A 20,936-nucleotide genomic window follows, 5' to 3' on the forward strand; every position below is an offset into this window, starting at 1 on the left:
TCACCCTGAGCAACTTTTATTGGTCGCTGTCAGTGATGTTATTTACCTGTAGTTTCAGTAGTTTGTTAGTTGATATCTGATCTGCCTGTAGCGCTGCTCCTCTGGTTTTAAGCTCTGTGATCCTCTGTTCAAAGTCTTTCAGGTTGTCTTCTGCACTGACAATGACCTGCGAGAAATTAAAGTACTGGTGAATGACAGCAATTTATTTGTTTTTCTGTAAGCCTTGATGGGAGACGACAAGAGTGTATGTGTGTGTGTGTGTGCATGTCTATGCCAAAGCTTGCATTACCTCCAGTTGTTTTGAGGCTGGTCTATCCATGGCTCCAGCTAAGGCCTGTAGGATCTGGCACTTGGTCTCAATTAAAGAGGTTTGGAGAAGTTGCAACTCAGTCTGTATTAGACAGAAGACAAAATATAGAACATTTATATTAATGTGTACAGTCTACAGTAGTACATAAATGCATTGTTTTATGATATGATATATGGGTATATAGACATTATTATTTATTGTTCATTGTGGGTTCTTTGAGACCAGCTGTGATTAAGTTCAATAAAAATAAACTTGACTTTACATGATAGGAGGGAAAATTTCCCAGTAACAGTTGTTAGCTATGCAAATCTGACTATATACAATATTTTGGTTTTATAGGAAACATTCATCAAGAAAACAGAACATAAAAAAACTCTGGCATCTAGCAAACCTGGTAGGCTGTGAGTTCATGTGTCCTGGTCCTCATATGGTCACAGCTTTGTCCCAGAGCACAACCCAGAGCTCCTAATCTCTCTTTCAGGCAGTCAAGGTTGTCCTCTAATAGGGCCTGGTCCTCTTGCCTCAACCCTGAAGACCCAGCTAGCAGAGCCTGGCTGAGCTTCACTTCCTCCGTCATGTGCCTCACATCATTCTCCAAGGTCTGCAGAGAAGACCAGAAACAAAAAAAATACTCAAAAAATACAAAAAAAACCCAAAACACTCAACTGCAAAATGATTACATTGGCAGTGCAGACATGGGTTTATCTTTTTACATTTACTTTTTTTACCCATCCAAAATGCAAAATTTTCAACTTCAACCACATAATGTATCAGTAATAGTCCCTGTATGGATGAAATATTAGTAAATCCTTGGTCATGGGTATTGTGAGGCTCATATGATTTGTTATCTTAGGCCTTCGGCAATAAGTAATGAAGCAGCACACATAAAGCTTGATTGTACCTCCTGCTTTTGTAGCTGGGTCTCTGTATTTTCAGCCAGCAGCACTGCTCCAGAAAAGACGTTGTTCTCCACACCATCCAGCCAGGAGGAGGTGGATGACACAGCTGTGTAGAGCCTCTGTTCCATCTGCGCCACCTGTGTCTCACCACCACCGGGCTATGTACACACAAGAGTGTTGCCAATTTCCATTGAAACATGTTGAACTACGTACTTTACTAATGTTGCAATGTAATGTGTTACAAATATACAATATTGTTATAGAAATAGTAGAAACCTGAGTGGTCATGTCCTCTATGGTTTGTCTGAAGTTGTCATATAGAGTCTTCAGGGAGGATTTGTCAGCCTGGGTCTCTCCTTTAAACAGTGACCCAGCTGGGGTCACACGAGAAGCTCTGGAATAAACCTGCAAATGAAACAGAAAACATTTAACAACAGTCCTCTGCTTTAAAAATGAGTAACAACAACAAAGATACTTTGCTTCTTCTACGACATGTGCTAACAATAATAATATCAGAGGGTATGTACCGGCTGCTTGTGGTCCTGCTCCAGGGTTTTCTGCAGGAGCTGCAGTTTAGTTTTGAGCTCGAGTCTCAGGCTTTCCCATCTCTGCTTCATCTGCTCCCGTGCAGCCTGGGCTTCCCTCTCAACCAAAGCTTCTGGTGAAAATGGCTCTGTTGTACTGCACGGTGACAGAAACATGAACAAATTAATGTTCCAGTTATAATCTGCCACAGGAATCATAACTTACATATATACCTTGACATTTTGCTATTTAATTTGAGTTATATATGCATATGAGAATGACATAATATGATATAAAATACCTGGTACTGCTGGGTGAGGCTTGCTGGATGAGGATCTCCTCTCCTCTGCTAGCAACTGACTGAAGCAGCTTTTTCTGCTCTGCAAGCTGCTCCTCCAGTTCCTAAAGAACAAACATGTAAAACAACAACAACTGTTATATTTCATTAAATAGTTTTATCACAGCCTCTGAATCACATTAATGGTACAATAGTACAAAGGTATTTTTATTTAATTTTACTAAGATGGCATTTTTATTTTATTGTTCAAGCAGAGAAGCAACTTTCCAGTGCAAGTGTGCTGCACTATAAGCCAGTAGGCACAGCCAAAATGTAATATCACATAGTTTCAGAAAAGGGATTTCAGTTTCAGTATCAGTTTCAGCAACTGACTCTGTCCTGTGCATTGCAATGCAGAATGAGTACTGAAAAAATGTTTCAAAAAGTATGTAAAAATGTACCCTCTGTCTCTGAAGACTGTCCTGGTGCTGTTGGGAACGTGTGGTCCGGGCCTGGGCCAGCCAGTCCTGCACACTGGGACTCTGAGAGAGACTGGAGTCTGATTCACTGTCCTCCTGCTCCTGTAGAGAGCCCTGCATGACCAGACAAAATATTGTAAAATAAGCATTCTTTAAGGAACCCACATCAGCAAGGAAGCAAGACCGTTAAAGACAGTAATTACATTTTGATCTGAAAAAGTTTAGCAAATTTGTCAGTGTACATAAAAAATGCTAAAGCAAAGAGGTGTCACATGGGAGCTTCAGGACAAACATTCAATATTCTCTTAGCTGGCCTTTCATTTTTTGTTATCTTTGGCTAGTAGACAGATAGCAAATGGACTCGACACTTAGGTCAACCTAATGTATTATTATTCCATTATGAATGGGATTGTGCAAGTCCAAGTATAAAAATGTTCTTTATGTTGCAGCTAGACAGAAAATTTTACATGTTATTTTGGAAAATATCTTTATTTATTGTGAGCATGGTAGCCACAGTTGGGATTGAAACCAAATTGAGGCATTGTCAAAAATTCTGCATCACAAGCACACACTTGCGTGTATGTCAACATTTAAAGCATGTAGCCACCTCACCTGGATGTTAATCTGCTTGTCTTGCAGCATCCCCTGCAGCTCCAACAGGCCACCCTTCAAAGTACGTAACTTTCTGGCCAACTCCTCAGCTTCCTCTCTGTTCTCCGTCCGGCCCTCCAGCAGCAGATTCTCACTGTGCATGGACAGCTCTGACAGGGCCAGCACCTTCTCTTCGATCTCCAGCAACATGTTCTGCAGCAGCAGAAGGAGAGAGGCCAGCTCAAACATGTTGTCTCATCATCTACAGCAGCTCTTCTCTCTACACAACAGACTCTCCAGACAGTGGCATTTAAACAGGGGGGCCAGGGTCTGGCTGAACCCCCTACTCCAGCAGCTTTCCCCGGCCACAAGACAGGGAGAGCTCTCCCTCTGCTCTCATCCTTGGCCCACCTCTCCGACCTCGCCTCGTGTGCAACATATTACCACTAATCCTTCACGCTCCATGCTCTGTAGCATATATGCCCTTTCTCAAATTTAAAAGCGATTCCCATGTGCAGAACACCATTCTAAGTCCAGAACAGTGAAGGATGCCCATCAGTGAATGTAGTTCCAGTGTTTGGAAAAACAACATTTGTTTTCTAATAGCAAAGCCACTACCCTGTGATCGATAGCTTCGGCAGAGAGTAACTATCCCTCCTTCCCGCCTCACCCTCCCCGTTCTCTAGGATTCCCCTACTTGGATATTCTAGCAGCTTTGTCACCAACACCAATCCCAGCAGTCGGATCTATTAATCATCTGAAAGCCACAACCCCTAACTACTCAGCCCTATGCTGCTAACAGGCCCCTGTCACACAGAGACATCTGCATAATCTGCTTAAGACTAGTGCTCCAGTCGCTTAGGAGCCCAGCCATCTGAATGCCCCTCTAACTCCACTAATGCTCTTGTTTACCCGTGGAAAGGTTCCGGCCCCCTGGGATCATCCATATGTGATAAGAGGAAATATTGAAGTATAAGATGGATGTAAATAATCCTTTGCTAAATTGACTTAAGTGTGCTGACCAGGGACAACAGATGACCACCTATAAAAAAAAGTTTTCCAGAGTTGCCGATGTCACTCCTGACAATCTGCTATGGCATATATTTAGTAACCTCATACAGTATTTATGTTATTCATAAATTAATTTGTATCCTAAGTAATAGTTCAAATGTATTTGTTTACACGCAATGCTATGTGTAAACAGCAGGGGGAGCTCTTACCTGACATTCAGTGAGCTGGTCCTCCATATCTGTCTCTTCTAAAGGTTTGGGTTCAAGGATGGAGGTGACGGCACTGCGCATTCTGGCCAACCACTGGTTCAGTTCATCTGCCTGGGTGAGATAATGCCGTATGGCCTGTTCTTGACGTTGGCCCTCCAGACGGTCACTAACACGCTCCTGGCATAGGACACATCACATTTTACTTACCACATGAATGTACTATATTGGTAATAATAAAACACAACTATAAGTTAAAAATAGTGGATATGTAATTTCACAAGGCTCACAATAAATACCTCCAATAGCTGCTGTTTCCCTGTAGCCTTCATGTGGATGGTGGCCATCCTCTCTGCTAAAACAGCAAGGGAGGACTGCATGGCCAGCTGGTCGGCCATGTCTGAGTCCACTGCATCAGAGGCCAGATCCTCCGTGAAGCTTGTCTGCAGCCTGTCGATTTCCTCCTGCACACTCTGAATCTCCTGTATCAAATCCTGCAATAAACATTGATCCAGCTTTTACATTTTACATTTATATAAACTGCAAATTTTATGTTATTTTCATTTCTTTATAGGGAATAATGTTACATATATTTGTATGTCATACAATAAATGTCATAAATTCCAAAATTGGATATATCATATCATAGATGGAGTAAGGAAATATATAAGTGGTTCTAACACTCAATTCACCCCAGCAAACTAACATAGTACTAAAAGGGCAGTGATGTAATTTTGAGACAAACGATCTTTAGTGTAAATTGTGACATTATAATTGCAGATGTGTGGCCCAGATGTACAGTATGACAACTCCCTGGTTTGTCACTGCCATATCTCTCTATACATCAAGGTATCCGAGACATATTGTGAAGTACAGGACTCACCTCATGGGTTTTCATGTGACTATCTGGGCTCTTATCTGTCTCCAGAGGCTCACTCAGTTTGGCCTCCAGAGCCTCCATTTTAGAAGAGATTGACTGGAGTGAACCCTGATAATGCTGTTGCTTTTCAAGAGCTTCATACAGAGACCTCTGCTTCTCGCTGATCTGTTGGAAGATGAATTGGAGAGCGTTAAAGCGTGAGCTTGAAGATTTCGCCAATTACATTTCATTTTAGCCTTATTTTTAACTGACTGTTTTTGTTTAATCTACTTATAAATGTCTTATTGAAACATAAAAGAAAGTCATAGTTTCTTCTAAATAATGTAAGATTCATACTAGCCCAGTTGACTAGTTTGTAGAAAAGTGCATACTGTGAGGTAAAAAGACTTGAGTTATTGTGTTTTAATGAAAACATGTAACAAAACAGTCACTGAGAATAAATGACCAACCACAGTGGGATCTTGTATTATTCACATACCACATTCTTTAATGTCTCCCATGAGCGCTGCAAGTCATCTAAGTGGGCCACCGACTCAAACGTTGGGTCATATAATTCTTGGATTGGAGCTCTTGTAAGTGTTCCTCGTCCCGTCTAAAAAAACATTAAATAGCATCATCAGCAGTTATCATCAGCAGCTCTGAAACGGATGGCAGCCAGACAGATATACTTTTATCAAAGCCCAAAATTCATTGTTAGTCTGCTGATGAACTTGCAGGTGCAGGGGTAGAATAAATTTGCATTGTGCCCCGTTAAGCGAATGGTTACAGCGAATGCAACATATGTCCCTGGTTCGACTCCAGCCAGGGATCTTTTTTGCATGTCATACCAATCTATCTCCCCTTGTTTCCTGTCTGCCTCTTCACTAAGGACTGTCCAATAATGACAATAAATAAAAATGCATTATTACTCCCCTTTGTTTGTGTTTATCTTCTTCAGTTAATAACTGCTTCTGTGTTTTGTTTCACTAGACAGTTACCATTGAAACAGGACACAAGAAAGATTACTGAAAAATTAAGGAAAGCTGGAAAGCTCATTGAAAAGGAAAGATCATGGGCCAAATGGAAACCAAAAATTTCACAAGTATGTGTATTTTTGCTGAGAGACCATACTGAATAAGAGAAAAGACAGATACCTTGCTTATAGTGGCTTCAGTGTGAGTGATGGGAGAAGGAGAGCGACAAACAGGAGGAGAGGAGACCTCACTGTTAGTGCCCTCCTCCCCAGACTCCTCAGTTACAGGAGACAGGAGAGTGTGACAGCGACCAGCAGTCATCTGACACGCCATGCAAGAAACATTAACAGAAGAGCAGACATGCAAGATGGAGTGGGATAGATTAATCGTAAAGCAGCCATAAAGTTTAATTAGTAAAATTAAAGGAATTAAAACTCTTTGAGCAAAGGTCAGAAACAGCAAAATGACTCAAGTGGTTTATTAATTAGCGTATGTAATTAACAAAAGCAACACAAAGCTTCATCAGTTTGAGTATGTTATGTGGTATATTATGTTCTCTTACCATCACAGCTTGTGCTGATGATTTCTTAGATTTCTCCCCATCCATCTCCTCAGGTAGTCCCTCCACGTCACTTACTGTCAGCAGCATGGTGGCGTGCTTGGCCTTCACTGCCAGCATCTTGCATTTTGAGTTCAGTGAGGCGATCTGCTCTTGGTAACCTTTGATCTTTTGGGCCAGTTCCTATTCAAAACAGTACGTTTCACTTATTATTTTATCATGCAGCACAGAGAATGATGTCACAGTCAGAAGACGAAGATCACATTGAGTTGGTTAAATTCATTAGGTATAATTCAATAAATATACAGCCAGCTGCCTTCACTGCAAGCATTACATAAATAAAAATGTGACTTTATTGTTGCAACACAGTGATACACTGACTGTCAGCATTTCATCCCCTGAATTCCCTCCTTTCCTACACTACAATGAGCTCCTGCTGCCCTTGACCCCGCACTGGAAAGATGGGTTTAAGTGAATGAATTTATGTGTTTATACTTCATGGTGAAGGATCTGGGCCTGCAGCTCCTGGATGTTGCTTGACGGAATTGGGCGGTCCTGGATGACACGGTGTGCTTCCTCTATCAGCCCCTGTAGGTCTCTCACTTCCTGTTCATATTGCTCATACTGCACCACTGCCTCCTGCAAAACAATGGGAAGTTTCTTTACCACAGTTACGTGAACAGTTCAAACCTGTCCTCCAGTAATAGTGCCCCCTACTGTACCTGTAGGATGTTGCATTGCTGAATGGCCACATGCTGCAACTGACTGGCTTCTTGCTGCAGACGCAGCGCTGTGCGACAGATGGCAAGGTTGGGCATCACCTCCTCTGGGACCCGCAGAGCGCTCTGACACAGCTGCACTGCCTGCACCTGCTGCTTGAAGCTCTCCATATCTGCCAACAGACGCTGCAAAACAGGAAAGTTTACATTGTGTGAAATTGCTGACAAGCCACATTGTATTTACTTGGTAAATTATAGGCCATATTATGGATTATTTTAATGTTATGTGGTTACCTGTCTTTGAGCCAGCTGCTCTTTGAGGCTCTGGCGTGCCAGCTCTGGTGAGGTCAGTGTGGCTTGGACCTGCTCCAGAGCAACATGTAGGGCCTTAACTTCATACTCCAGGGCTTCCATACTCTGAGGACATATCATACATGAGTCGATTATTTATTTATCACAAGATATAAGCTACAAGTACTAGTATTTCTTCAGGTATATTATGTTAGTGGAGCAGGCAATTCATGTGTTTCTGTACCTTATCAGCATCCTCCAAGCTCTGCAGCCGTGTCTTGATGCTTTGCTGAAGCTCTTCAGTGTGTCGACTGAGTTCACACACCTGCTGGCTCATAGACTCGACCTGGAGCACCTCAGACAGAAGATCCACTTTCTCTGCCATTGATTCCAAGTCTCCATGGAGCTCCCGAGACTCACGCAGGACAGCCTGAGCACAAGACAAAGAGGCGTTCAATGCAGAGCATGTGTGGTGTGGTCTCTGGTGGGAAGAGACCAGGCCGTCATTCGCTGCAGGTTGCCAATGTGCCTAAGACAAAATAATGATCCTCCTTCTGCTCTAGCAGTCCTGCACCTGTCTTTCATAAATGTGTGCATGACTAAAAGTCCAGTAGTGATCAGTTTTGCAATCATGGTGGTCATGAATTGTAAATGTATAGGCTTGAATCTAGCTAATGCCATGTGTTATTCATCCTTTTACACAGTGAACATAGAGGAGGGTAGAGAGCTCAAGATTGTTTTAAAAGGAAAGTATGTTCAGATCTCCAACTCACCTGGTACATCCGAATCTGCTCCTGTAGATGAACAGAGGAGTTCCAGATGATGTTTGCCCTCACCAGGCTTTTGGCTTTTTCTGACCACCTCACAATGAAGTCCAGCATCTCGTTGTACTCATCTAGATAGCAGACAGCCTAAAAAGCCAAGATAACAGAGAGAGGCCATATTGTACTGAGGAACAACACAAAATAATTAAGTACGCTTACCTACATAACTGCGATACACAAATTGTGGATGTTGTACCATAAAATAACACTGTGCACAATGAGCACAAAAGATGTATTATGTATAAGAGACGTAAAAACAAACCTTTTTGAGCCAGTTGTTCCTACAGTCTGCTAGCCGGGATGTGTGGTGATGCATCTCTGATAACTTGCTGATGGCATCACTTAGCTGTTTGGCCAGCAAGGGGTTTCTGCGGCCAAACTCTTGTATGGCAGCATCCAGTTCTGAGAGAGTGCGCCCACAGCAGTCCAAGTCCTCAGCCAGGCTCTGAAAAAAGAAATACAATGTATGATTTCATATCCTGACAACATAACACTCTTAAATCATAGTAAAGCTTTAGTCTTCAGTGAGACCAGGCAAAATAAGCTAACTCACCTTGACCTCTTCTTTGGCATGATCAACATCCGGTGATTTTTCCTTGAATTTAGTGGAGATTGCTTTGAGTTTCTCGGAGATGTCGTGGATTCTGGAGGTGAAGTTCTCTTTTATTTCTCTCGTTTTCTGAATTTCTCTCTCTTTTGAAAGAACCTAGAACACATTCAGAAATGTTAACTGATGCTACATGACCACTACTCTAGGTGTTTCCTTGAGGATTTGACATTCAAAGAAGTTCAAATGATACACTACCTGATCCTCAATAGCACCCAAAGCAAGTGAGACCTCGGCTAGCTGCATAGAGATTTCAGAGGGCAGTATAGTGTAGAGATCCAGGTACTTGCTCTGTTGCTGCTCCGCTAATTTATCCACATTCTGACGATAAGTGATCACTTCTCCATGTACAACCTATACATGACAAATAGAGAACACATGTAACCTTTCTCTGAAATAAAAACAAATGCACACATTAGTTATAAAAATATTCAGATAATAATACTTTGAATAGATGTTGTCTAATACTACAGTGTAAATCATTTGTTAGTTTAGTAAGAACCCTGTAGTTATGTATGTCACAAAATTACCTGAATTATTATATCTCAAAAATTATAAATCAACTCCAAATACCTCAATGAGTCATTTCTTACAGTCTGAAGTCTCACTTTGCTGATACAGTAATTAATCACACGTTTGCCTTTTAAATCAAAGGAGTATTTCTACAAGTTATGATTGAAGTGCCAGACCAAAAATCATTCCAGGCTCATTTTCAAACTTGTAAAATATGTCAGCTGAAAGCTTGATTATATTTGATTTGATATAATTTTGCTGTTTTTAAAATCCATCTTTGGTCAACTTTACTCTATCAAGAAATGGCTACTAATCTTGAAATCTTGCAAAAAATGAGCTCAAACTTGGTCACCTTCACTTTTCAGGGTACGATGGATGGCTGAAACATATTCACAAAGTTAACATTTCTCTCTCTTTAGACAGCAGGTATACCTCAAGCTCCTGGAGTAGAGAATCTATGTCTGGTGTGGGGTTGAGAAGAAGCTCCCTGCTCTCCTGGATCCAGGCTTTTACAACGCTAAGTTCCTTCTCCACTTCCTCTCTGTCCCTCAGTTCCTGAGCTGTCTGAGCCCGCTTGGTCCTGGACTGCGTCAGGAGGCTGGAGGCAGAGAAATTACTCTACTCAATTTCAGAATGGAAAAAATATACTTGACTAATTTGTAGATACGCAGTGAATGTTTTCATGTAAATACAATAACAATTTATTGAATCTAGCATTTCATTAAAAACATGTTCATCAGAATAACACCAATGATTGGATATTACCTAAATATAGATTGGAAACTATTTTCACTCCTTTAAAATTTACAGAAACAACTTGCTTAAAACTTGCAAGATTTTCATTTTACTACCTTTCCATTTGGTCTTGTACAGCTCTGATCTCCTTCAGGCTGGGCAGCTCATCCTGTTCATTTGTTGGTGAAGGCACTTCCACGTCATGCAACAAGCTGAGCGCATACTGGCGCAGCAGTGTGAGGGAGGAGAGCTCTCTCTCTAAGTCTTGGCTCAGCACGTCATGCTGGTCCAACAGAGACTGCAAAGTGGCTTTGGAGGCCTTCTCTACGGCACTGTCAGGGACGCGACTCTGGAGTTCATCGGAGACTGCTCTTATCTTCACCATCTATACAAAATCATAATTATAACAGTTCAAGTACTCATGCAAAGCTATATTTTTATATATTCATGAACTACATATTTTCTCCCATTGCCTGCTTGTGTACCTTCTCTCTAAAAGTCCTCCATTCCTGTGCTGTGTCCTCTAGCACTCTCTCCTGTCCCCGTGCCACACTGCGTAGTCTTGTCCAGCGCTGCCACACAGTGGTCATTGAGCGGCTGATGGTGGCCTTGCTGGCATCACTCCCCACCAGCTCCAGCTGGGCAGCTTGCTCCTCTAAACCACTCAGCTTCTCTTGGAAGCCATTCACAAGTGATACAAGGGACTGAAAAGATGAAGAGATGATAAATAAATAAAGTAGATGGCATTCATAGAAGCACCACTGATTCTCTGTATGAAAAATGGATTTGTTTTTGCCTCTCATACCCGATGACTGCACAGTTTATCTTCAGCCTCTTGGCTTGTGCCTGCCTTTGCGGTAGAAAATTCTGTCAGCTTCTTTTCAGCCTCATTCATAAGCTCAATGACAGTCTGCCTCGCCTCCTGGTATGAATTCCACTGGGTCACACAGCTAAGAAAAACAGAAAATGTTAGAGGATAAAATGCCACGATTTACAGCAACACAATTTTATAGACAAAATTACTTTGTCGCCATTATACATGCATTATCACTCTTTTATCTTCACTACTATACCTCTGAAGGACATCCTGGTGACTCTGGAGCTGATCTCGGACCTCCACGCCTCTCTGCTTTGCTGACTCCACGCTCAACCGGAGCTGATCTTTAGCTGTGGGGTTGACCACGTTCTCCAGCTGGGGCAGCAGCGTCTGCAGCTCCTCAAGGTGGATGAGGAACTCCTGCTCCGTGGCCATGATGTCCCCCTGCTGCCGGAGACACTCTTCATAGTTCTCCACATCCACACCCAAGCTAGCTTGCTGCAGGAAGGATACAGCATCCTCCAGCCATTCACAGGCGGACTGCATCCTGAAGTGGTACTTCTGGCACAACACCATGGCTTCTTCCAAAGTAATCTTCACACAAAAGCAATTGAGAAAAAAAACATAAGAGACTGTTGAATACCGTATTAAGACATAAAAGAGGCACTCCACCTGTTTTACACATCCAGTCCTGTTTACTTTAATTGTTAATACTATTGAGCCTGTGAAAATAGTTGTATATTTCTTCTGTGACTCTGGAGAGAGCTTTCCAAAGTCTGAAAAAGTAACCCTGACATGTCATCGGGGTTATTTTGTATACTACAAATGATTATCAGGAGGCGTGGAGTTTGAAAGACGAGGGTATTTACAGGCAGACAGACTCTAGCAAAAGCTGCCACTGAGTTGCATTATGGGGAATGTAGGATTCAGTGCTTTTAGGACCCATACTTGAGACAAAATTAAGGTTATCTCTGCCTCTGCTGCTTTGATTTTGATTATTCTTTTTTAAATCTATCTCTTGTAAGTCCCCTAGCTTTATGGAAGTGCAATACTAAATCAATGGAATACCCCCTTTAAGGAAACTATAACAAACAATATTATAGATCAAGTATATCACTAAAATGTTTTATGGAATACTGAATGTAACATTGTCCCACCTGTTTGGAGCTCAGTGATTTTTGAACGTCGGCCTGCAGCTTTGCCATTTCTTCTAGGCTTGTGTCTACGTGGATTGGGACAAGCTCATTGGCACTGATATACTGCTGTTTCTCTCTGCTACTAAGAGCAGCCACTATTCTCAGTCTGGACTGAACCTCCTCCTGCATGATTTGCTGCTTCCTGATCTCCTCCTGCACCTTCTCCACCCTAACGTCCACAATCACAGCACAGCCCAGATCATCCCTGACCTGCTGTAGCCAGTCCAGGGTCCTTTTCATCTCTGTCTCAAAGTCTTTACTCTGAATAAACCTGGTCTCACACTCTTCGATCAGGTCCCCTACTGCGCCCTGCAATGATCGCAGCTCCTCTTGCCACAGAACCACTTGCTCCTTGGAGGCATCATGGGCTGCTTGGTCCACCCGAGGTGCAAGAGTGTCCATCTGCTCCATTAGCCTTGACAAGTGAGAGTTAGCACTCTGGAGACTTCCCGCCAGAGCATGGTAGTTCTTCAGTCTCTCCTCAGCTGACTGAGTCTCTGCATTAACTTTTACCAGCTGTTCTTTCGTAGCCTTTAACTCAGAGTCAACTTGCATGGCCATCGCCTTATGGTCCTCAAATGACTCCAAGGTTTCATCCAGATGCTCTACTTTCTGCTCAACCAACCTTTTTAGGCCGTTGTACAGGCTCACAAGCTGGGTCATTTCCTCTGTGCGCCATGGTTGACCGGTGCTACGAAATCCCTCTTTCTTCTGGTTCAGTTCACTCACAGCTAGACCCAGATTGCTCAGATCTGCCTGAATTGCTTTGTAATCACTCTGCAAATTGACTACCTCTTCTGTTTGCAAGCCTACAGGCTGTGTGCCAAGATGATTGAACTGTTCCTCAAGCTCTTTCAGTGCTTTGTGAGTGACATCTATGAACGAGGTGTACTCATTCCTTGTGAGAATGGCCTGCTGGATTTTCTCCTGTTTTTCTTTGGCTAATGCTAATATGCTGTTATATTGCTGAGGGAGGGTATTGAGTTTTTCATCCAAGTAGCAGTGGTCTACTTCATTCAGAGTGGGCAATATTTCCTGTCCAGCTCTTTGAACAATTAGGAGAAGGTTCTCATATTCAATTGCCTGCTCGACTATCTGTTGATATTTCAATAGCTGTGCCTCTAATTCAGCATCTCCAACCATTAGATTGATTTCTGGAAATGTGATTATATCAGCTTGTTTTATCCACTGGCATATTTTCTCTAGATCAGTCTTGAAGTACTTTCTAGAAACAAGTACTTTTTCAAGCTCCTGAAGTTTCTGGCCACATCTATGTAGTGTTTTGTCAAAGATGTTTTGCAACTCCTGCAGTTTTGTGAGAATTTCATTCCTTTCTTCGTCACTGGCATCCCTCATCAGGTCCCTGCCCTGAGACCACAAGGATGTCAGCTCGCTCTGATAGGCTTTCAGACTGCTTTGGATGTTCCTACATGTTCTGACCTGCTTGGCAAGGTCATCAGGTAACAAAGCAATGTACTCTTCTGCCTGGGCCTTCTTCTCATTCTGCTGGACCCAGGAAATGGATTGGCTCACAGCCATCAGGAACTGAGTTCTCTCTGTGAAGGCCTTGCTGAGGTGTTTTCTGCGCTGCACCACTTTCACACTCAGAGATTCCACCTCAGATTGAGTGTCAGCAATCAGCTGCTGCAGACGCTGACGTTCACTGAGGCCCAGGCGGGCCAGCACCCTGTCAGCATCTGCCATGGCCTGGGCCAGCAGGAGCTGCTTGGCCTCCAACTCACTGCAAATGCTCAGATGGTCAAACAGGAAGCTCTGGGCCAGCTCTGGAGGAGGACTCATTTTCATGGCCTCAGACAGGGCAGGCTGCTGCTCCTCTGCCCAATCCCGAGCCTCTCTCAGACGAGCCTCCACTTGGCTCATATCTTCCAGAGTCACCACAGAGTCCTGGATTTTCCTCTCAATTAGATTTTGCATCTGAGACCATCGCTGCTCAAAGTGACTGATTTGTTCTTTCACCAGCTCCTTGTCATCCAAGTTCAAATGTTGGACGACTTTCTGTTTCTGATCCTTTAGTTCCTCAAGAGAGCCTTTTTGTTCTTCCAGTGTTACTGCAAGTTTCCGTAATGCCTCCAAATGCTGAGATGAACTTTCAGCATCCGTTCTGTGACACAAAAAATGAAAAATGATTCATACAAACGATGTAGGGAAAACAAGACAATATTATTTTTTAAATCTTTTCATCTGCACAGTAGAAATAAAATTCAACTTCTGAAAATAATGTTTGATATCAGTTCCCAATTTAATCACAACACAAAGGGCCTCCAGCTCACTTTTGTAATGTCAACCGATATTGAAGAGAAAATGAACAGAGGCTCTCTATTATTGAGTTCATTAGAAAAATGGCTTCTACCCACAAAAATTATAGCAATTACAAAGAGATTGTCAAAAAAGCACAACAGGTGTCTTTCTGCAGCCTATAAAATTACATTTTTAGGTAGGTCCTGTCAGGAAATTATTAGGAAAAAAACACTACAGTATGTGTTGAACAATTTTAATGTATACTTTATGTACAAACACACCTGGCCAGATTGTCCCATTCTTTGGACACCTGTTCGAACAGCGCCTCCACTGCAGTGATACAGTCATGGTATTCTTTTGACCTCTGCAGGTCCTCCTCCCTCTGGCTCTGCAGCTTGTTGGCCTGGTGACAGAGCTCAAGCCAAGAATGGCTCAGACGGTCAAGCTCTGTATGTTCTGGAGAGTCCTGGCCCCCAGTCAGTTTACTCACTCGGTCTGTCATCTTGGTCAGGATACTCTGTTTAGACTGCAGTTGCTGGCTGCATTCCTGTGTGAAAAGTAATACACTGGATGATGACCCTAAAAACATCGTAACAGTAAGCAGATCAGTCTTTAATCCAACCATTACCCAAATGTCTTGGTCAAAATGTTGGATTACATAATAATAACAAAATAGGCAACAGAGTCATGTTCAGAATTGCTTTACTTCATAGTTCAAGTAAAAAGCACAAACACAAAAATTCAGTTTTGTCTCAATTCTACACTACGTTTGAATTTGATCTGCTTTTCTGTACAACAAGACAATGGTTGAGATACTGTTCCCATAAAAAATATAGACGTAGCCTCTGTGACATCACCAATTGGTTTCTGAAGAGTGGTTTTGAAGCTCAAAGTGGGCAGCTCCAGCCGTCGCCATCTTGGCAGTGCCTGATTCTGCCTAACTCCTGGCTAATCCAAAATGGGCAAAGAGGTGGAGCTGAGGCGGGCCAAATGAAGCCTGGTTGCTGAAACAAGCCACCTAGCGGCTTAATTTAATTTGATCTTAGCTTACTAAAACTTAAACGGGTGAGTAATAAAAAAATTCACTCCCCATACAGTTGTCATGAAAGGGGAAATAAGCAATAGAGACCAAAACTGTTTTTTGTACCAGGCTGTAAACATGTTTATTTCTGCTGTAAAGTTGGGCATTTTAATATGGGGGTCTATGGGGATTGACTCACATTTGAAGCCAGCCTCAAGTGGTCATTCGAGGAACTGCAGTTTTTGGCACTTCTGCATTGGCTTAATTTTTCACCCCCGGAAGTTTCCACTTGGCTGTTCCTTACCTTGGCTTGTGACAGCATGTTTTGAGCTATCTTGGTCTCCAACTCTGCAGGCCTTCTGGAGAGGCTAAGGAGCTGCTGCTCCATGTCCTGGAACAAGCTGGTCAGATCTTGCTTCTGTTCCTTGATCTCCCTCCAGCCCTCTGAGAGCTCCTGTGCACTGGACATCCTTTCCTCTATCTGCAAAAACACATTTACACGTTTCTATGGTGAATATTTGCAGGGTCATGCATTATGAAAAAGCCCTGCTGATATATTTGCACCTTAAATTGATATACTATATATTCATATTAAATGTTCTTTCTCTGTTGCAATCACACTGCATGGTATGCTGCTGGAATGCATATACTTACTGCTGAAAGAATATTTATAGGATAATATGCACAATCAAATGGCTATAGAGCAGTATCTTATATTGCTTTGCATCAAGAAAAGTTCCAGTAATTTTAATCTAATTCACATTGCTTATGATTTTGATGACGAGGATACACTACTGATGCTAGAATCATACAACTTGTTTTTGAAGTTGTACAATGGGAAAGGAGGTCATGAAATCACTGACCGTGAGTTTGACCTGCTGGACCTTAGCGGCTGTCACTCTCACAGCATCATCAGAAAGGTCACACACAGAACACACCAGGTCCAGGTAGGTGCTGGCCTGCTCCTGAAGGGCCCTGTAGTGCTTCACCTGTTTGTGAGGAGTGAATTAATCAAGTAATGAATCATGAGATGAAAATTAAAAAAAAAACAATGCAGATTATCACCTCATTGAATACCAAGGGGCAGGCAAAACTGCACATTGTGTCAGGTACCTGCTTTAGTGCCTCCTGCAGACCAGATGGTCCTTGATCGTTGAGCTGGAGCTCCTCCTGAACTGCAGAGAGCCAGGTTTGGCACTGCTGGAGAGTGTCCTGGTGGTTAACATGTTTCTGCAGCTCCCGGTCCAGACTTTGATACACCTGTTAAACAAGGTGAGGTAACACTTTACAATACAAATCTTTATTAAATAGAGTCAGTATTTTTCTGAAAATTGTCTGATGGAGAGGTTTCCCTGCTAGAAAAAGTTTAATATAAGTGAACACCACTTGTAGAGCGACTTGAAATGTGAGTCATTTTTCCTTCAGCTGTTTCAAAATGCTACAGCAAGGCTTTTAACAAGATCAATAAACATGGTTGAAGTCTTGTATTACTCACACGTTGGGAAGTGCTGCATATGGCAGAGTAGCTATCTCTGGCTCCCTGTTGATGAGCCTGGACTTGTTGACTGATCTTAGCTTGGACTTGGTCTGTACAACTGGCAACAAGATCTTCTCCTTTCTGCTTTAAGCTGGTGAGACGTTCCTCAAAACTGGCTATCTCCTCCATTATTGCCTGGAAAAAAAGATGGTTAAAAATACAGATTATGATAAATAATCCATGTAATGTAAAACAAAAGTATTTGGATGTAATGTAAAAACGTAAACTAAAAATTGTAAATTTTCATGGGTCAGTATGGGGTGGGTCACCTTGTGTCTGGCAAGCTGCTGAGTGGCCATCTCCATACTGCTGGTCTGCATAGAATCAGAGGTGACCAGTCTACTGGACATCTGTAAGAGCCACTTCTCGACCTCCTGCAATTCGCTGTTGTAATCCTCGTGCTCCTTCACCCACTCCACAAGGTTCTGGACCTGTGTCTGAAACACAACATACATCCATTCCAGAGGTTAATGGATCTGTATAATATATGATAATTAGATAAGAAAAATATATACCAGTACATCAGTTTTAAAACATAAAAGACAGAGATGAAAGCAGTATGTGTAAATACAATATAACACAAATGAACAAAATAAATAAAACCAATCAACTTCATTCAGGTTTCTCCAGCAGAAACAGCTTAGCAGTACCCATACCTTAGCCAACAAGCAGAGGTCTTGGTAGTCAGCCTGCAGTTTTTTCATGTTGTCACTTATAGTGGGGTCATGGACTGTGTCCAGTAGGGCCTCTCCTTTCTCAATGACGCATTTCACTGCTGACTCATGAGACTGCACTGTCTGCTGGATGGTCTGCAAAGGGAATAAAACATTGCAGGAAGAATAATTTAGTTTTTTTGCTCTGTTTTTACTGGTTTTATAGAAACCATTTAGTTATCATTTTAGTTACCTTGTACTTTGCTAGCTGAGCCTTCTTCTGATAGAGTTCAGCTTTAGGCTCTACACTTGATGCTAAAAGGTTCTTGGTTTCTATCACCCACTGGGCCTGGGCCTTGTATTTATCTATAAAGTCTTTAGAGAGGGAGATACATTTCTCAAGGGAGCTATGCTCTGTGCGGAGAGCTGCCATCAACTCCTCCAGTTGGAAGAGTCGAGTGTCCACCTCCTCCTTCAGCTGCTCTGCTTCGGGCTCCTCCAAGAACGCCATGGCTCGCTCTGTCTTCTCCCTCATTGTCTTCAGGTAAGTGTGACCCTGCTCCATGTCTGCCTGAAGAGCCTGAAAGGTACATGGGCTGGTGTTAATTATTATTGATATTTCATTATACAGATATCAGATATCTGAGTAATACTGCTGCTTTTATTAGAATTCCTGCTTCTAAAATAGGTCTTAGTAAGGGCAGTATTGACCAATAGAACCAGTACTTTGGTCTAATAATATAAAAGGTTTCTAAAAGCATTCACTAATAAACAGAAGACATGTACTCTGTGGTAGAGAATGTACCTCTAGTTTCTTCATCTTTCTCTCCATGGCAAAGCGGTCCACTACATCGACACTTATAGCCACAGTGCTGAAGTTATTCTGAGCTGTGCTGAGCCAGTCCGAGAAGGTGCCGAAGACACATTGTGCCTCTTCAATGCAAGACACCTCCTCCTGGAGATGTTTGATTGTCTCCTGCAACACAGGGGAAGAGGAAAAAACAAAGTTATAGCAGAAAAATGCTTAGGATAGCGAACCTGATGACATGTTTTCAGTTATTTCTCAAAATGAAGATTTACAGCACCAGATTTTATACGAGAAACCTGGTTGGTTGACTAGTTAAAGCAATGTTTAACTAGTCTCAAGCAATCAAGACATATCAACAAGCACTGAAGCATTTATTGAAGTATATATATATGTTTATATGTATGTATACTCTATTCACAACCATGTAATACTGTGTGCTGTGTTTAAGTGACTATTACCAGTAAATGCAGAAGCAGGGCGTGGTAGCGGGCTGTAATCTGGGTGGCTCGTGTACTGATCCGGCTGCTAATATGCGTCTCATCCAGAACCTGCTGAGCCAAGAGACTAAGGCCCTCCATCTCGTCTTGATATACTAGCACTTCCTCCTGCCAGCTCTGATCAAAGAAAGATCGTTAGTGATGTCTGTACAACTCTTGGTTATTTCGGTTATTGGAATTATTAATTAGATTGTTTCCAATGCAAACTGCATATTAGCCTAACCTTTATCAACTGGAGTTGAGCTTCTTTAGTTGCACGGTCAGACCGGCGATGGCTGCGGAGTTGTGCTTTGGTCTCCATGCCCTTTAACCAGCTGTCGAGACGCTGGAACTTCTGCTCCATCTGCCGGAGTTTAGCCAGAGCACTGTTGAGCTGGGCCCGGGTGTCGGCTAATCGGGCCTGGTACAGCCTCCATTCCTGCTGCAGTGTCTCCAGTGCTCGGTCTTCTATTTGAGGCAGCCCCCAGGGAATCACCAGCTCTCTACTGACCAGTATTGTGTTCAGCAGAGCCTGACCCTCTGTGCAGTGCAGCTGGAGTTCCTGCAGTTACATAGATGTGGATGAGCACTGTCAGCTCTCTAAACTTTCAGATAATATATTAATTGTGTAAAACAGCATTTCAGGCTATGTAGGATTACTAGTAGTACAGTAAAAGCATTTAATGTTTACTGACAACAATATTAACACACTGATCATTTTCAGACCTGCAGCTTTTGGAGCGTCTCCTCAAGCCTATCAACATCCCCCTCCAGCTGGGTGTAGCAGCCAAGCTTCTCCTGTTCCTGTTCCAGCCAGTCCTCAAATGCATGGAGGCCCCGTTGATACTCCTGATGGGCTTTCACCAGCTCCTCTGCGTTGCCTACTGCCCTCTGAGGACACAAACAGTATTATGACATAATCACAGACATAATTTCAGAGCCAATTGTATCTTACTTTGTTTGGTATTTTCACAGTTTTCACACTCTCAAACTGTGTTTCAGGCAGTTTAAAAGTAGCGACAAAAGTTAAGAAGTACTTAAATTATAGCACTTACAACAATCTTTTTAAAGACAGTATTTTTTTGTAAATGTCTTTTTGCACATGTAAATATTTCTACCCTCAGATTTGTACAGTATATTTCTTATTGCATAACTCTGTTGAATTGTATCGTAATACTGAAGTTAAAAATGTATTTTAAATAAGTTTCCTGATGCAGTGTTATGCATGTTCTGTTGCTTATTACCATGGCATTGTCTTTGATAGTGTTGTAGCGCTCTTGCAGATCTTGGAGCTCCAGTTGAGTGACATAGTTCTCAGCTATACTGGCAGCCTTTGCAGTGATGGTGTCCAGGAGGGTGCTGTGGCTGAGCACTTCCTCATATAGCAACTGAAACAGCAGGGAGGTTTAGTTACAATCAATTGTGCATATTTCAAGTTCATAGCTACTGTAGTTAAATGGCTCTTTTGAACCCTGCACTGCTGATTTTCACTATTTGCAAAATTTAGGGTGTGAAATCAAAACATATTTTGTATTTGCAGTAAATCATATATAAGCATTGACAAAATACAGCATGACTGAGGAGATTGCAGAACCTTGGCTTTGCTCAGATTAGCAGTTTTGTCTCTCATCTCTGGACACTGTTTATCAGTGGGGTCAAGACTCTCCTCCACACGTTCCACCCAAGACACAAACTGGCGTACATCCTCCTGGTAACTGGTCCACTGAGACAGAGAACCCTCCAGCTGACTGTTGATTTTAAAGAGAACAGCTAAGTCAGACAATGGTGCT

The 20,936-nt window shown here is 42.4% G+C and overlaps 1 protein-coding gene across 10 annotated transcripts in view; it reads right to left on the reverse strand.

Annotated features, from left to right (window-relative positions):
* syne1b (spectrin repeat containing, nuclear envelope 1b) overlaps positions 1 to 20,936 on the reverse strand; it is an 86,950-nt gene that overhangs the window by 22,708 nt on the left and 43,306 nt on the right. For 9 of the 10 annotated variants that reach the window (XM_042437052.1, XM_042437044.1, XM_042437045.1 and 6 more), the window contains 43 exons: positions 20,741 to 20,894; positions 20,391 to 20,534; positions 19,873 to 20,037; positions 19,391 to 19,708; positions 19,129 to 19,284; positions 18,668 to 18,838; positions 18,116 to 18,442; positions 17,866 to 18,018; positions 17,479 to 17,646; positions 17,168 to 17,344; positions 16,786 to 16,932; positions 16,536 to 16,661; positions 15,977 to 16,153; positions 14,933 to 15,198; positions 12,354 to 14,514; positions 11,453 to 11,790; positions 11,185 to 11,329; positions 10,865 to 11,083; positions 10,496 to 10,764; positions 10,077 to 10,242; positions 9,330 to 9,485; positions 9,078 to 9,230; positions 8,787 to 8,969; positions 8,474 to 8,611; positions 7,945 to 8,130; positions 7,704 to 7,826; positions 7,413 to 7,595; positions 7,186 to 7,329; positions 6,694 to 6,873; positions 6,312 to 6,452; positions 5,657 to 5,770; positions 5,182 to 5,343; positions 4,598 to 4,792; positions 4,302 to 4,478; positions 3,103 to 3,294; positions 2,473 to 2,604; positions 2,036 to 2,136; positions 1,737 to 1,890; positions 1,486 to 1,614; positions 1,212 to 1,367; positions 702 to 911; positions 290 to 391; positions 47 to 166 (listed from right to left, as the gene is read on the reverse strand). In XM_042437052.1, the coding sequence (XP_042292986.1) occupies positions 47 to 166; positions 290 to 391; positions 702 to 911; positions 1,212 to 1,367; positions 1,486 to 1,614; positions 1,737 to 1,890; positions 2,036 to 2,136; positions 2,473 to 2,604; positions 3,103 to 3,294; positions 4,302 to 4,478; positions 4,598 to 4,792; positions 5,182 to 5,343; positions 5,657 to 5,770; positions 6,312 to 6,452; positions 6,694 to 6,873; positions 7,186 to 7,329; positions 7,413 to 7,595; positions 7,704 to 7,826; positions 7,945 to 8,130; positions 8,474 to 8,611; positions 8,787 to 8,969; positions 9,078 to 9,230; positions 9,330 to 9,485; positions 10,077 to 10,242; positions 10,496 to 10,764; positions 10,865 to 11,083; positions 11,185 to 11,329; positions 11,453 to 11,790; positions 12,354 to 14,514; positions 14,933 to 15,198; positions 15,977 to 16,153; positions 16,536 to 16,661; positions 16,786 to 16,932; positions 17,168 to 17,344; positions 17,479 to 17,646; positions 17,866 to 18,018; positions 18,116 to 18,442; positions 18,668 to 18,838; positions 19,129 to 19,284; positions 19,391 to 19,708; positions 19,873 to 20,037; positions 20,391 to 20,534; positions 20,741 to 20,894 (9,478 nt within the window). The remainder of the gene's footprint in view (positions 1 to 46; positions 167 to 289; positions 392 to 701; positions 912 to 1,211; positions 1,368 to 1,485; positions 1,615 to 1,736; positions 1,891 to 2,035; positions 2,137 to 2,472; positions 2,605 to 3,102; positions 3,295 to 4,301; positions 4,479 to 4,597; positions 4,793 to 5,181; positions 5,344 to 5,656; positions 5,771 to 6,311; positions 6,453 to 6,693; positions 6,874 to 7,185; positions 7,330 to 7,412; positions 7,596 to 7,703; positions 7,827 to 7,944; positions 8,131 to 8,473; positions 8,612 to 8,786; positions 8,970 to 9,077; positions 9,231 to 9,329; positions 9,486 to 10,076; positions 10,243 to 10,495; positions 10,765 to 10,864; positions 11,084 to 11,184; positions 11,330 to 11,452; positions 11,791 to 12,353; positions 14,515 to 14,932; positions 15,199 to 15,976; positions 16,154 to 16,535; positions 16,662 to 16,785; positions 16,933 to 17,167; positions 17,345 to 17,478; positions 17,647 to 17,865; positions 18,019 to 18,115; positions 18,443 to 18,667; positions 18,839 to 19,128; positions 19,285 to 19,390; positions 19,709 to 19,872; positions 20,038 to 20,390; positions 20,535 to 20,740; positions 20,895 to 20,936) is intronic. The other variant, XM_042437048.1, reaches the window with a different exon arrangement.

Source organism: Thunnus maccoyii, chromosome 16 (genome assembly GCF_910596095.1).
Source record: "Thunnus maccoyii chromosome 16, fThuMac1.1, whole genome shotgun sequence".
Classification (NCBI taxonomy): Eukaryota; Metazoa; Chordata; class Actinopteri; order Scombriformes; family Scombridae; genus Thunnus; species Thunnus maccoyii.